Source organism: Mastomys coucha, unplaced genomic scaffold (genome assembly GCF_008632895.1).
Source record: "Mastomys coucha isolate ucsf_1 unplaced genomic scaffold, UCSF_Mcou_1 pScaffold3, whole genome shotgun sequence".
NCBI classification, from domain to species: domain Eukaryota; kingdom Metazoa; phylum Chordata; class Mammalia; order Rodentia; family Muridae; genus Mastomys; species Mastomys coucha.
Genome location: NW_022196909.1, coordinates 57,142,400 through 57,158,407, shown reverse-complemented (window position 1 = coordinate 57,158,407; position 16,008 = coordinate 57,142,400). Strand labels below are relative to the sequence as shown.

The window sequence follows — 16,008 nt, the reverse complement described above, 5'->3', positions numbered from 1 at the left end:
CAGAGAAATCCTGTCTTGAAAAACAAAACAAAACAAAAAAAATTAGGTGTTGGAAGGGGAGTCCCCAAGCGAAGGGAACATTAGGTGAATTGAAGTCACAGAATATTCATTTGGGGTGAATGAAGAAGGGTGGGTTTGGATGAGGATGGAGGGGCTTATACTCCTTCTAGACCCATGTCTGCTTGCCACTTGTCTAGATCCTTTTTAAGGAACCAGAGTGGACAAAGCAGCAACATTCTTGGACATTTTTGTTAAATACTAGGAAATTAAGGGAAACTGAAGAATGAAAATCGAAACCCTAGTTTGACATGCAGGAGAAATAAATGTGAGACCCATTTGCCCACTCTCTATGTTAAAACCTTATTAATTGCCTATGAGGAAGGCTATTCATTCTGTCTATACTCAAAAGATACAGGATTTTGATGATCAAAAAAAAAATGTCCACCCCATAGTCTCCATCTTCTTAATTTTGTTTTCCTTAGTCTTAAAAATATATCTGATTTCTCTTAATGCTCATCTGTAGGCAAGGTTGTTCATAGAAACAATTGAGCCCGACATTAATAGAGTTCACTATTTTTAAAATCACGACGGACACTGGGTGAAACCCTATGAAATAGGGTTAGTAAAAAGTTTGAGAAAAGGCAAGTAAGAAATAATCTCAAGAGATGCTGGCAGGCAAAGGCTGTTAGAGGAACTCTCTGGATTGACTGCATGTGAATACTTAATTGTTTTTACCTTTTTTTTTTTTTTTTTGGATATGACAAGAATTTGTCTTACTATTTTTGAGCTGCGTTTTTGCACTTTTCTTTCCCAGTGTGCCTTGCTAGATGGTTTCTTATTGGGAGTTGCTTTTTATCTGGTTTGCTCTAGGGCTGCATAATCCCTTCAGTCTCCCCTCCCCCATGTGCTTTAAGAAAGCCAAAGAGGCTTTCATGGACCATTAAGCATCTTTGGCTCCAGAGAGTCAGCATCCCCTACGAGTGCCACGCAGTCAGGTCCGGTGGTTTTATACCATCGGCAGAGACACACATTTTTTTCCTTGCCCCTCAGATGAATTGTGGTGGAGGAAGTAAAGTAGAAATTTAAACAGAAAACGCTGGGTCTCTCCTGTTAATACTTTCCTTATTCCTTACTACTGAAGGCAACTGTACCAGATTCTCATTTATACACAGCTACACTATGAAGCAAGAATTCCTGAGGAAATCTACTCTACATGTTAAGCTATGGAAGTAGGTGTATTCTTTTCTTAAATACAGTCAGTAGATAATGGGTCTATTTTTTTTTTAACTGGGTTTGTAAGAACTGTGTGAACAGTTTCATTGTAATATCCAAACCAACTTGTCATTAATAAAAGAATATTCAAACTTGGGAATACATGTATGTTGTTGTTGTTAGGTCTGGTGGGTTGAGGGTCACTTTCTCTCTCCTTGGTGGGAGGGGAATGATTATGTTATCAGTGGTTACACATTACCCTTGACAGCTAGTCCAGGGGTAGCTGAAGGCAGCCTGTGTTCCAGATAGTGAGGGTCCATTCCACCTCAGGAATCTAAGTCCTGGGGCCTGTGTTGAGGACATGACCCCTCCCTTGCTAGGGGTCACAGCAGTCACCTCTGACCACACGTCTCCCACATGCTGGTGCTCCTACATGAGCCCACAGTGGCACTGATGTCACCTCTCTTGGTTGACTTTATCTTCACGATTTTATAAATAGCAAAGGGGTTGATTCCACTTATCCAAGGGAGGGAGTCAAATAAAGCCAGTACTTTTTAAAAATGGCTGAGGAAAACACTCTGCCCTGGGGGCCGGTACAAGAACTGACCATTGGGATTCCCACATCCTGCTGAGCCTAGCCAAGAAGTTAGTGGTTCCATTGCCTGGGTAAGTTCAGTCCTGTAATTCCTGACTCCTACCCCTTCTGAGGCCACCCATCCCTTGCCTGTCACTCACAATCCATGCTTTTATTTCATCTTCTCAACTTAGATTTATATCTAGTGTCCTGTCATTACCCTCTAAATCCGTGGAGTCCATTTTTTTTTTAATGTGAAGTGTTTCATCTGCAAATGAATGCTCTTCCTCATTTTAATGATGGAACATTTTATTCTTCTTTGTAGGGATTCTCTCTACATTTGGAAATGGGTATGTCCTTTATATGTCTTCTAGACGCAAGAAGAAGCTGAGACCTGCAGAGATAATGACTATCAATTTAGCAGTCTGTGATTTGGGGATATCAGGTAATTCAACTACTCTGCTTCTTCTTAGTGGGTTTAAGATATTAGCCATTCTAAAGTCCTTACTGGCTCAGAGCTCACTTTCTTACCTCCTGCTTCTTCCCATCACAAAGCATGTTTGCAGTGTTTGTAGACAGTCAATGAAATGTCTGCTAAAGAGGTCAGCTAACATTTTTTTTTACTTATTAACATATTTAATCTTATTTAATAACATATTAAGAGATTGTTTATCATTTTGGTTAGGCATAAGACCTCTGTCCACTTCTCCCTAGAAAACTGGGACCCCCACCCTGAAGCTATTCAAATTGATACCTGGAGGGAAAGGAAAAGATTAAACTTTTTCCAGTGGAGTACCACACTCCAGGGTAGGCTCTGGGACCAAGAAAAGTTAGTTAGCTAAAGCAAAACAAACTCCATGCTTTTTGGCAAGCCTTTTTTTTTTTTTTTTTTTTTTTTTTTGTCTTATTGGTTTTCTGTTTGGTTTTCACTTCATTTCATTTCATTTCATTTCATTTCAGTCTTTCTTCTTTCATGTGGTTGCTTATTTTTAGAGAGAAAAAGCATACAGCTGGGCAGGAAGGGAGGGTCTGGGAGGAGTTTGGAAACAATGATCAAAATATATTGTATGAAAAAAGAGAAACAGAAAAACACAAGATTATTTTCTATTTTCTTTTCCTTCTTTCTTTGTTTCTTTTCTTCTTTCTGTTTCCTTCTTTCTTACTTTGTTTCTTTCCTGTCCCCTTTTTCTTTTTCTTTCTTTCCTTTTGAGATAAGCCCAGGCTGTTCCCTGACTTCCTATGTAGGTGAAGATGACCTTGAACTCTTCACCTTCTTGCCTCCCCTGAGTGGTAGGATTGCAAGCATGTGGCTCTATGGTTAAATTATTTTTGTTAAATATTTTATTTCTTACTTATTTTTTTGAACAATTACATGTGTGTATGCCTATGTGGGTGTGCATATTCACATATGGGCAATTTTGTGTGGTTACATATTCATGTGTATGTTTGTGTGGATAAATATTCATGTGCATGTGGACACACATGCTTGTGTGAGTAAACCAGAAGCCAACATTGCTGTTTTCAATCCTTGATTTCTATATGTACTGAGGCAACGTTTCTCCCTTGAATTCATAGTTTGCCAATTTGTTTCTCTAGCTAACCAGCCTACCTTAGGGAATCCACTATCTCTGCTTCCCATGGGCTGGCCACCCAGGGTTTATATAGGTGCTGAAGATCAGAACTCTGGTCTTCACACTTATAAGACAAGCACTTTACCCTTGGAGCCATTTTCCAAGCCCACTGGTAAGTCCTATTTCAGGAATGCTAAGTGTTAAGGGTGCAGTTTTAGACAACACATGATACCATCCATATTTCAGAGTGCATTGAGCTATGGATTCAGGATCTAACGGCCCACTGCTTTGCACTCTGACTGACAACTTTCCTGCCAGCATGGAAGTCTGGTGAAAATAAACTGTAAGATCATAGAATCTTGAAGGGGAAATGCCAGCCAAAGACAGTGACGGGTCACTGTGAGAGGAGACAAGAGCTGCTGGGACAAGGATGATTTTAATTGTAGTGTAAGGACCCACCACACACTTCTGTTTCCACGATCCTTAAAGTTGGCTGCACAAAAACATTATAAGCGGCACTTAAAAGTACTAATGTCAGGGAGTTTAAGTGCCTGAGAAACTTGGTGGATAAAGTCCTCGCTATGAAAGAATGAAGACCTGATTTGGATCCTCAGTGTCCATGGGTGTGATAATATATACCCGCAATCCCAGCCTTGCAGGCACATGGCGGGGCATCGACTACGACAGCACCATCGAAGACCCTAGTGCCCCTCCTCCCCAATAAGGTGGCAAAGTGATTGATAGAAAAACACACCTAACATTAACATTCAGTCTACATATTTGCATTTACAAATGTGTGCACTTGCACACATGTGCACATACACATACACACACACAGACAAGAGATACAGACTGACATACCATGCACACAGAAACACACAGAGCTACAGACAGACACACAGATACACACACATACACATGGACCACACACATGTATTCATGCGTTTCCAGATAACTTACTATGTGGGTCAAATTGGAACAAATTGGAAACTTCTGGATTTTCTCTTGCTTCTTAGACATTTCAGATAACCAAGCAAAGGAGCTATAATATTCTTTCCTTAACTCTACTTTGTTTAAGAAAGAGTGATTTTGGGTATGCGTCATCTTGTTCCAGGGTTGACTGACTATAACTTAACCTTTATTTGGATTCAAAATCTGTTATCTAGCTGTCTGTAGTCTCAGGCTGTTAGGGAGGGAGGAAGTATTTGAAGTGTTTGCTTTTACATTGAGGACTTTTTTTTTTTTTTAAGACAGCAGTTTCTCACTTCCCTTTTAAAATAGTGTGTCTCTTCCTAAACAGTATTTTCCACTGTTGCTAGTTTACAAAAGTTTTACTAAGTTTAATCCTCCACCTGTTGAGTTGATGCAACATTAAATAGCAGACATGCTGCCCTCTTCCTGAGAGTTCCAGGTTGCTTGAGAAGTTGTTATTGGGTATGGATAGACCCCACTATCACAGAGTCTTAGTGTTTGTTCATTAGAAGAAGAAAGAAGCTCTGCAAGCCTGTGTGAACCTTACGCAGTTTGTGAAAGGCTGCAAAGTTCCTGTCATTTTGGCTTTTGCCACGCGATGGCGGTAGAGCAGCAGGCATGGTTCGTTCTTTTTTTTTTTTCTCCATCTGGTCGCCTAAGGCAACCTTCCTAGTTCTGGGTATAAAATGTCTATCCTCGTGAACCCTGCCATTTCAGCTGCATCCTTCACCAGTGAGTAATAGCTGACTGCTGCTTAAGGCTGACACAGACAAGATGGGAATTAAAAAAAAAATGCTCTTAATTGGTCTGATAGATTGAAACTGTTTTTCAGCCTTACCAGTCTGCTCTAGAGATCTCAGAAATCACATCCTTTCTTTCCCAGCAAATGTGCTTAGAGGAATCCACCAGAAGGTGTTTTCTTCCACCTGAGTTTTCTTTGGTAAATCTGGGTCACATTTACTGTCTATAATACACTTTCTTCCAATACATCCCTAAAACTTTTGTCTTTTTCCCTTACCTAGATGCATTCTTTATTTTTTTATTATTTTATTTTTAACTTTTAGTTTTTACTTATTTACTTATCATCCCTCTTACTGCCCCCTCCCCATCACCCTTCCCACAAACCTTCCCCCACCTCCTCTCCCCTTCTCCTGTGTGTTTGTGTGAGCCCCTGGGTATCCTCCTACCTTGGTATGAAGTCTTCCAGGCTAGGGGCTTCCTCTCCCACTGAGGCCAGACAAGACATCCCAGCTAGAACAACATATCCCACATACAGGCAACAGCTTTTGTGATAACCCCTGCTTCAGATGTTCAGGACCCATCCTGAACACCAAGCTGTATATCTGCTACATACGTGTAGGGAAGCCTAGGTCCAGCCCGTGTGTGCACTTTGATTGGTGGTTCAGTCTCTGAAAGCCCCAAGGATCCAGGTTAGTTAACTCTGTTGGTCTTCCTGTGGAGTTCCTATCCCTTCTGGGTCTGCAATCCTTCCTCCTATTCTCCCATAAGAATTCTAAGCTCCATCCACTGTTTGGCTATGGATGTCTGCATCTGTCTGAGTCAGTTGGTGGGTGGAGCCTCTCAGAGGACAGCCATGCTAGGCTCCTGTCTGCAAGCGTAACAGAGTATTATTAATAGTGTCAAGGAGTGGTGCTTGCTCAAGGGATGAGTTTCAAGTTGGGTTGGTAGTTATTGGTTGGCCATTCCCTCAGTCTCTACTCCATCTTTCATCCCTGGATTTCTTGTAGACAGGATAGATTTTCTGTCAAAAGTTTTGACCCAGCTGCATTCTATTCTAAACACCAAAGGAACACATTCTAGAATCAGGCATGTTGCAGATATGCAACTAGTGCAGGCTGTCTTAACGCAGAGGCTCTTGTCCAGGAACATGTAGTAGAATAAGCTAAAGAGTTAGAGAATTGTATTAGCAGGTCTAGGGGTTTGAAGTCCTGGATGCTGATAGCTAAAGCAAAGCAAAACACAACAAAAGAGAACTGCAGTGACTATCAGGAACCAGGCTGAGGAGCATTCTGCTATATGGAAGAGAGGAGGGGGAGAGGGAGACAGACTGAGAGACAGAGACAGACACAGAGATATTGATATTTGTTGTAGATGACCTTGCCAAGACTCAGCAAAGGCTTCACTCCAGGCTGGAAATAGTGCTAGAGCTCATAATCGCAGCATTTGGGAGGTGAAGGGAAAATGTTCAGTAGCCTAGGGTCACCCTGTATCTTCAGCTACAGAATAAATTTGAGGCCAGTTTGGGCTACATGAGGCCCTGTTTCAAAACAAACCATGTTTGGAAACATGTGCGTGAGTGCACGTTTCCCCTCCACCCCCCCACATACACAAACAAACACCCCCCCACCCACACACAGTTTGCTCCCCCCAACAAAACAAGACAAACAAAACCTCTATTTTGGATAGAGACCTATCATGGATATTAGTTTTTGTCTCTAGGCCACATTAATCTCTTCTGCTACCTTGGCCTCCACACAAGGGGATTTTCTGCAAGCTTTGGGGTTTGCTGTCTTTATTACCCTGAAGACTTTTCAGGCTACTGATCCTCACAGTACCTGAATGTCACTCCCTTTTGTAAAATAACAATGCTGTCTATCCTGTCTTTCCTTACCCCACTAACTCCTATTTATCATTCTGTCATGCTCCCGGCTTCTCTTTCGGCCTGGTTGTAAGCATATTCAAACCTGTGTTTACTAATAGTTGTCTTGTGTTTGAATCTTACATTTATTAAAACAGCTATTTTGTATCTGAGTAAGACATCACTCAACAGAACAAGTGTGACAAAGAATGAATAGAGAGGGAAAAATTACAAGAGAACATGGGAATCTGGATTGGTGAGCAGTTTTGTTAGTTTCTAGAAATAGTGTACAAAGTAAGGAGTTTTCCTGCAGGACTGGCTTCCATACTTTTTATTCTTTCTCCCTTCCCTCTCCTCCTCTCCCCTTTCCCTTCACCCCTCCCCACCCCTGATATTTTCCATCTGCCCTGACTAGTCCTCCTCTGTTCAATAGCAATAAAAACACAAAACCGAAATGCATCAAATGATTTCATAAAATAGCCATAAATAAGACATGATACTTTTCCTGATTGAAAGAAGGTTGAGTTCATGACAGTCTTGCCTCACACACAGGAAGGGTACAGAACGTGTGCCCTTCCACACATTCACACAATGCATGCCTACATACAAACACATACACACACACACACACACACACACACACACACACACACATACACACGTGTATATATATATCAAGCCATTCCTATATACACATACATACATTTATATATGAGCCATGTATATACACACATACACACACACACACACACACACACATGCATATATACATCTACATAAACATTTGTGCTGTAAGAGGAGCTTCATAGACTACTTGAAAGGGGAGTATTTGAAAATCATTGTATTAGAAAAGTTCCTTCCAGAGGCCTTGGTCCTGTGAAGGCTCTATGCCCCAGTGTAGGGGAATGCCAGGGCCAGGAAACTGGAATGAGTGGGTTGGTGAGCAGGGGGAGGGGAAGAGGGATAAAGGGTTTTTGGAGGGGAAACCAGGAAAGGGGATAACATTTGAAATGTAAATAAAGAAAATATCTAACTTAAAAAATGAAAAAAAAGAAAAAAAAATCTTCCTGCGTTCAAGCCCCAACATTCAGATGAAAAAAGAAAGAAAGAAAGAAAGATAGAAAGGAGGAAAGAAAGAAGGAAAGTTTCCTTCCAATTCCAAGATTTCATTCCTCCCATTTTCTTGTCCTTGAATGCTATTGTTTTCCCGAAAACAGTATATGTATATGTATATGTGTATTTGTATGTGTATGTATAAGTATGTGTATGTGCATGTGTATGTATATGTATTTAAGTTCAAATTGAGAGAATATGACTGAGACATATACCTCTGTGGCCTTTCACTCTCCCTGTTCTGAACTCAAGGAATGGTTTCTCTTTCTGCATAGATGACCTCCCCCTTTTTCTCTCCCAAGTACCACTACTCAGGCCTTAACTCTGAGTATGTGACAATGCATCTGGTGTTAGAAACCATATCACCCTCTCACAGCAGGAGTGATTGTATTAACAGATTCAGCGAGGACAGAAAACCCATGAAGAGTTGAAGAGTGTATAAGAATTCATGAAAGGTGTGGCCGGGTGGTGGTGGCACACGCCTTTAATCCCAGCACTTGGGAGGCAGATGCAGGCAGATTTCTGAGTTCGAGGCCAACCTGGTCTACAGAATGAGTTCCAGGACAGCCAGGGTTACACAGAGAAACCCTGTCTCAAAACAAACAAACAAACAACCACCACCACCACCACCAACAAAAAGAATTCATGAAAGGTGCAATTGAAAGCTTTTAATAAAATGTAATATGTGTTTCTGGATAAAAAATTCTTAACAAGCTAGTATGATGATGGAGTATCTTTGATTAAAAAAAGCAAAATTATCGTATTCAATAACAAAAGATTTAAAGATCTCTCCCTGCCCCTCCTAGCTCATTCCGTGTTATAGTCTCATGTAGCCCAGGATGGTAACCAACTCTCTAACTAGTACAGGTTGATTTGAACCTCTGACTCTCCAGACTCTACTTCCAAAACACACTACAGTTGCAGCCTAATGCTGCCATGTCTGATTTGTGTGTCCTGAAGATTGAACCAGGACCTTGTGTACTCCAGACAAACACTCTACAAATTGAGTTGAAACATCAGCTGAAACCAATAGAAATCTTTCTTTTAGAATTAGTCAGTACATGGATGCCTACTATGATACAGCTATTCGAGATTATTCTGTAAATCTTAGATGTTGTAATAACACAAGAAATAGAAGTCAAATGAGTTTAAAACTATAATTACTTGTTAATCCTGAGACTACACAGGAGGGTATCAGCAGACTTGGGAAGCAGGTGCATGGTGTACATAAAGCTTACAATTCCCTGCGTTGAAGTGTTTATTGGCCTAAGAGCTATTATCTCTTTTATTTTATAACTGAAAATAGATTCTTCTCTGATATACATTCTGGTCACAATCCCCCCTCTGTCCATTTTCCCCTTCTCCCTTTTCCCCCTATACACTCTCTCCTCATCTCCCTTCAGAAAGGAGCAGGTCTCCAAGAGACAACAACCCATCACGACAAATCAAAATGCATCAAGATAAGACAAAACTCATCACACTGAGGTTGGACAAGGCAACCCCACAGGAGGAAAAGAGTCCCAAGAGCAGACAAAGAGTCTTATTTTATTTTTTTTCCTACTTAGATGAGGCATATTTCATAATCTGGGGAGTAATTGGTAACAACATCAGCAAGAGTCTATAATCAATACATCTGGGCACAAGTTGCTTTCTGAATAGGAAATTTGTTAATGTTTTGAATAGTCACCATCAATGACTATAGTTGGTACCCTTTGTTGGGTATTGTTTGACTAGTCAAGTAGGTTTGCTTTGGAGTCCAAGACATAAGTCCACCAATAAGATTGGTGTGGCTGAACAGATGTTTGAAGGTCACTTTAGAAAAACATGTTCCCAGGAACACTTGTTCTACACTCAAACTGGAATATCTAATTTTGGACAGGAGGAAAACAACAAAGTCCTAGACAGTCAAGGAGGAAAAATCAGTTTAGAAAAATTGTGCTTTAGGAGAAATTCCTCTTGGATGATTTATTGTAAATATAGTGTCTGTCTTGCACATCTTTTAAATGAACCACATTAATAAAAGTTTAACAAAGATCACATTGCTGTCATTACCCTCTGGGGTCACATCTAGTGTACTCCTCGAAGCTGAGTCTCTTTGAGACAGTTATAATAGTAAGTAAAGTAATTCTTAACCTTAAAAAAGTTCTTTGACTATTGGGTGAACGAAAACTTTTCAGGGTAATTTCAAACTTAGTTCATGAAAAAAATCAGTGCCATTTTAAAAATAGTTGAAAGGTATTTTTGAATGGTTTTATTAGCATATATTAATATAACATGACACTTTTGTACATGTACATTAACATATTAAAATCAATTCACTCCCTCATTTCCCCCTCTTACTCCCCCATCCTCACTAATTCCTTACTGTCTCCCTAACAGCCCTTTATCTACTTTCACATCTTTTTTGTAAAAAGATTTATTTATTATTGTAAATAAGTACACTGTAGCTGTCTTCAGATGCACCAGAAGAGAGCATCAGATCTCATTACAGTTGGTTGTGAACCACCATGTGGTTGCTGGGATTTGAACTCAGGACCTTTGGAAGAACAATCGGTGCTCTTATCTGCTGAGCCATCTCGCCAGCCCTACTTTCACATCTTTTGCATGTGTGTCTCCATGAATTATATTAGAATTGCTTACAGAATCCTTGTCCCACCTTAGCAGTGCACACTACTGAAGGATATATCTCTCTCTACCTCAGCAGCCATTAAGGACTTATAAATACTTAGGGAGGAATGAACTCTTCCCTCACATGACAGGATGTTGACAAGTTTAGCCAACCTGGTACAGCTAATCACATAGGCCTTGAGCTCAGGAATGTCACAGTTATGTTATGCCACGTCATGACCTGTCTAATCTCGATGTCAGCATTCTGTACAGCTCCCTATCCCTTCCTGCAGCTCGTCCTTTCTTTCTGCTCCTTCTTTTGAGTTGTTCTCTGAGACAGGGTATGTTAAAAATGTCCCATTTACAGTCTGACATTCAACAGTCATTTATTCTCAGTACTTTGGCCAATTCTAAGTCTTGCAGCCACTACTGTTCACTGCAAAGCGGCACTTGTCTGACCAAAGCTAACGGCAACATTAATCTATGGGCGAAAACATAGTTATGTAGAAGACATGGCTCTTAAGTAGGTCAACAGTCCAAGCTTCTTCACAGTGGCCAGGACTTCCCATGCACCCAGCTTTTGATTACAGGGCCACATACAGTTCCCCTACTTCTGGAGCAAGCCTCAAGGCCAATTAGAAAATAGCTGGTTACTCCTACTACAGTTGTGACATTATTCATTAGTGTACAAGTAGACTCATGGGTTATTACTGAATACGTGATCTACCGCTGAGTAGGACTCTTCAGGAGAGTTCTCTCCAGCAGTCTGCAAAGCACCTTCAGGCCCTATGAAACCTAGCCAGCATGGAGGAAACTTTCAGCCCAGTTCCTGTTGATCACTTTATGTCTATGACCAAGACCTGTTGTGTCTTCATTTGGTTGCGGTGGGTCACCTATGAGCTGTCAGAATTTTACTAATGTATCCATTTTGTGTAATGAAGTACTTGTGTGTGTGTGTGTGTGTGTGTGTGTGTGTGTATGTGTGTGTGTGTGTGTATACTTTGAAATGTGTCTGTTGGGAGGAAGGGCCAGCTGAGTTGAGGTTTTAATGCCAGGAGCTTCCTTTGATGCCTGTCTGATGCTCTAGTTGTAGGCAAGCCGTTCACCATCATCTCTTGCTTCTGCCACCGATGGGTATTTGGCTGGTTTGGCTGCCGCTGGTATGGATGGGCTGGATTTTTCTTTGGCTGCGGAAGCCTGATCACCATGACTGCTGTTAGCCTGGACCGCTATCTGAAGATCTGTTATCTGTCTTATGGTAAGTTGGAAGGTTCCTTGTTCCCTGATAGGAAAGCTAGATAATTGGAGTGTCAGAGCTATGCATATTTTATACAGTAAGTAAAGGTTAATAATACCATCAGTGACCAAGAATCCTTCTATTCATAGCCTATGTTGTTCTACTGTTTATTTAGATTTGACCTGTATTGATGTATGTTTCCTTTAGTACTACTTTTACAATATGCCTACAGCTTTTAAATGTCTCACTTTCTTGTATAAAATACAGAAGTGTCTACACATTACCTCGCACAAGAAATAAAAACAGAAAGCATGAATGAGCAAGATCAGGTCTGAGAGATCTAGCTGATGACCTACTCAGTTTTTTGATTATAAGAACCATTATCTATGATTTCTCTTTAGGATTCAGGCCCCCTAAGGTTTCAGAGATGGGGAATCCCAAAATGTTCTCCAGGTTTAGAGAGCCACACAGATGTTCCTACCTGGAAGGATACACTCACCCAAATACGATTCTGCAGGTCTCTTGTGGTATTGGTAGGTAGACAAGCAGCTAAGAGAGCCAGCAAGGCAGCTATAATGGAGTTTCCAGACCTCCATATTTTAAAGATTAGATGATTTTACTAATTAAAGTTTTAGTATGTTTGGTTCTTTGGATTCTGGGAATTTATTTATCCAGAAGGAGAAAATATGGGGGCACTTAATTTTAATAGTAAGAATCAGATCTAAACAGGGAGTGGTTGTGACTGCTTTTGGGTAAAGCAGTTTGGACTGATAACCTGCTAGGTAGTGTGGCTGAGGCTGCAGGACAGAGGATGGCCAGTGTATAGACATGGCAAAGAATGTTTCCTTTGGTCCTTAAAAAGTTGTTAGTGCTCTGAAGGAGGACTCTTGAGGGACTCTGGAGGAGGCCATGTATGGGGCAGGGGGAGGGTAGTTGTAAATGTCTTCAGGATTCAATGCTCATTAAATAATTGCATTTCTTTTCATAAATGTCTGAAACTTCCAGTTGAAACAGCCTGAGTCAAAAGTTCCAATAAGATAAAACCATACAATTATGCAGTTTGAATGATGTTAGAGTCCAATTCTTACCATAATCTTGTTTTCTACCACAGCAAACATTTAAAATAAAATCATAGATTTTATAGACAAGAACACAAAAGCGTTTCAACTTCCCGGGGGTATTTGAGGAAGAATAATCCTTGATCTCTGTTTTAAAATGTCATCTAGAGTTTAAACTTTGTATCAACTAAAGAGAGGATCCTATCCATTTCCAGAATTGTGGCAGGGCATAAACGCTGTAGGAGATAGGTGTATATCACCAAGCCTCTTCTAAGCTTGACTCTCAGTGATATTTCTTCCTTTAATTCACTATTGGACCTTCACACAGTGTTCTCTAGCATATCAGATTTTAAAAGGTCACTCAGGGACATGCAGACATATGTGGTGGGAAGCAACCACGTAATGTTGTAAGTGGTCATTCCCGAGAGATGACCCTTTGGACTCTTGAATAATTCCAGTGACCAGTGCCGGGGAGCTTACTACTGCTCAAGGCAGCCCATTCTCTGATTGGTCTGCTCTCATTGTTACAATGTTATTCCTTATATTGAGACAAACCTGCCTCCCAGTAACCTCCACCCATTGGTCCTAGTTCTGACTTCTGGAGCACCACAGAACCCATCTAATCTACTCCCTCCTGTACTTGACAGCCTTTCAGCATACTGGAATGTAAGTATGAAAGCATCTCACTAAGTAACCCTCACTATCAATGCTTATCCGTATGCCTATGCACGTCCTTATGAAGCTATGTCATAATCTCTGCCAGTGTTTGACGCCTTATGATGGATAAGCAAGAGCTGACGAACCTTTGTGGCTACCCGATCGCTATCCTTCTCTGGTTGGGCTTGAGGAAATTTTGTATTTCATGATGTTCAGTGCCATGTATTTGAGCAAATGGAGATGACGGAGCATAGACACAATTTCTTCTGTTTCTTCTTAATGATCACACACACACACACACACACACACACACACACACACACACAGAAGAGTAAAATTTCATGTTAAGGTCTAAGTTAGCAGTTTGCAAAGTTGTCACTATTTTATTTACTTTAAACATCATCAAAACCTTTAAGCAAAGACTGTTCAAGTCAGTCTGGGGTGGTAGCTCAGTTGGTAGAGTGCCTGCCCACCATGCACTATACCCTGTGTTCTAATCCCACCACCACATAAACTAGGCACAGTGGGAATGTTCACCTGTCATTCCAGTTCTTGGGAGATGGACGCAGGAGGAGCTGAAGTTTAAACTCATCCTCAGCTACATAGCCATTCTGAGGCTAGCTTGGGTCACAGTCCATTTCTCAAAACAAACAAACAAGAAAGCAGAGGAACCAACAACAAGCCATAAGCAATGGGTTACCACAACTTCCCCTTCATGTTAAGAATGCCGAGCACTCAGAACGACCACATGGATGAAATCACACTGCACTCTGAAGAACTGTGGTCTTAGTGACTTAAATCTCACTTGCTCAGAACAGAAGCAGCCCCGAGTGCATGTGGAAACAGCATTACTCAGTGGTTTTTGATAGTTCTTCCCTGATACTGTACAGCCCAAGCAGCAAGGAACCATTCTCATTCCTCTTCCAAAATATGCTATGTGAGGTGCAGGGATTCCTAGGGTGACCGCTGTAAGAGCTAGCTGACCTGACTTTGGTGACTGTGTTGAACTTTGGGAAATGATCACTAGTGTTTTACAACTTAATTTAAAAAAAATGATTGTAGCATTTCTTTCTCTTGGAATTCTCTTAAAGAGCTCTTTGACTCCCCTTTGTCCCCCATTCTTCTTGAAGACATTTTTTCCAGAATTACTTACACAGTATGCGTGACAAACTAATTAGATTGTCTGCCGCTCTTCCACCAGGCCTGTGTGCTCTCGACTGTCCCGTGAATAACATTCAAAGATTCAAAAAGTTGCATGAATTTCCAAGCACAGTCATTCATCTTAACACCACACCACAGGTTCAGGTTCAAGACCTGCCAACCCCACTCAACAAATTCCTAGGCAAGGAAGGGATATAGATATGATAGACGTTTGAGAAATAAGGATGCTTTAAAGACAGGACGAATTCTTTGTGATTTTGTACCTCCTAGGAAGGACTCTCCTTTGAATTTTTAGACAACTCACTAACATACTCTTGAGATGTCTTCCCAAGCTCCCCCATCGTCTTCCGTGTCCTCTCCTCTTTGTGCTGTCTGCTTTTCCACCCTGAGCCACTTCTCCCTCCCAAAGCTCCTAGGTGCCTAGAGAAAACTTTCCCCGTGAATTCTCTTCAAATTGCATCCTCTTGGACAAAGGCTCCAGCTCTGGAACTTTCCCTGCCTTGACTTCACTCTCCCCCAGGCTTCAGTTAATCTGTCCACGTCTCCCAGAATTCAGTGGAATAAATCTTTGGAGATGGAATTTGACATGTCCAGGGGAGGTATCCGGGCTCAGGGCAGGCTACGTGTGGGTAATGCTCTTTTTTTCCACCTCCAGGGGTCTGGCTGAAGAGAAAGCATGCTTACATCTGCCTGGCAGTCATCTGGGCTTATGCTTCCTTCTGGACCACCATGCCCTTGGTGGGCCTGGGGGACTATGCACCTGAGCCCTTCGGAACCTCGTGTACCCTGGACTGGTGGCTGGCCCAGGCTTCAGGTGGGGGTCAGGTGTTCATCCTGAGCATCCTCTTCTTCTGCCTCCTGCTGCCAACGGCTGTGATTGTCTTCTCATACGTGAAGATCATTGCCAAGGTTAAGTCTTCTTCTAAAGAAGTAGCCCATTTCGACAGTCGGATCCATAGCAGCCATGTGCTCGAGATGAAGCTCACCAAGGTAACGGTAACTGTAGTCCGTTTATAGGTGCTGCTGTTTGAACACTCAAAATGGCAAAGGAGAAAGGGTTAGGGACTCTTGGAACCTGAAAAATCCAGAATTCTTATTGATTGTTTATCCACGTTTGAACTCTGTTAGAGCTTATATAAATCACTACAGCCTCTCCCTTGTGTTCCCTAGACCTCTCCACACACACATTCTAAATATCTACCAAATCAGTATAATGGATTCAGTGGGCCTAAATACATGTTAGTCTC

The 16,008-nt window shown here is 41.4% G+C and overlaps 1 protein-coding gene across 1 annotated transcript in view; it reads left to right on the top strand.

Moving 5' to 3' along the window:
- The window catches only part of Opn5 (opsin 5), a 69,299-nt gene that overhangs the window by 11,437 nt on the left and 41,854 nt on the right, over nucleotides 1-16,008 (top strand). Inside the window, exons 3-5 of the mRNA XM_031347611.1 lie at nucleotides 2,112-2,231; nucleotides 11,736-11,906; nucleotides 15,417-15,751. Coding sequence (XP_031203471.1) covers nucleotides 2,112-2,231; nucleotides 11,736-11,906; nucleotides 15,417-15,751 — 626 coding nt within the window. The remainder of the gene's footprint in view (nucleotides 1-2,111; nucleotides 2,232-11,735; nucleotides 11,907-15,416; nucleotides 15,752-16,008) is intronic.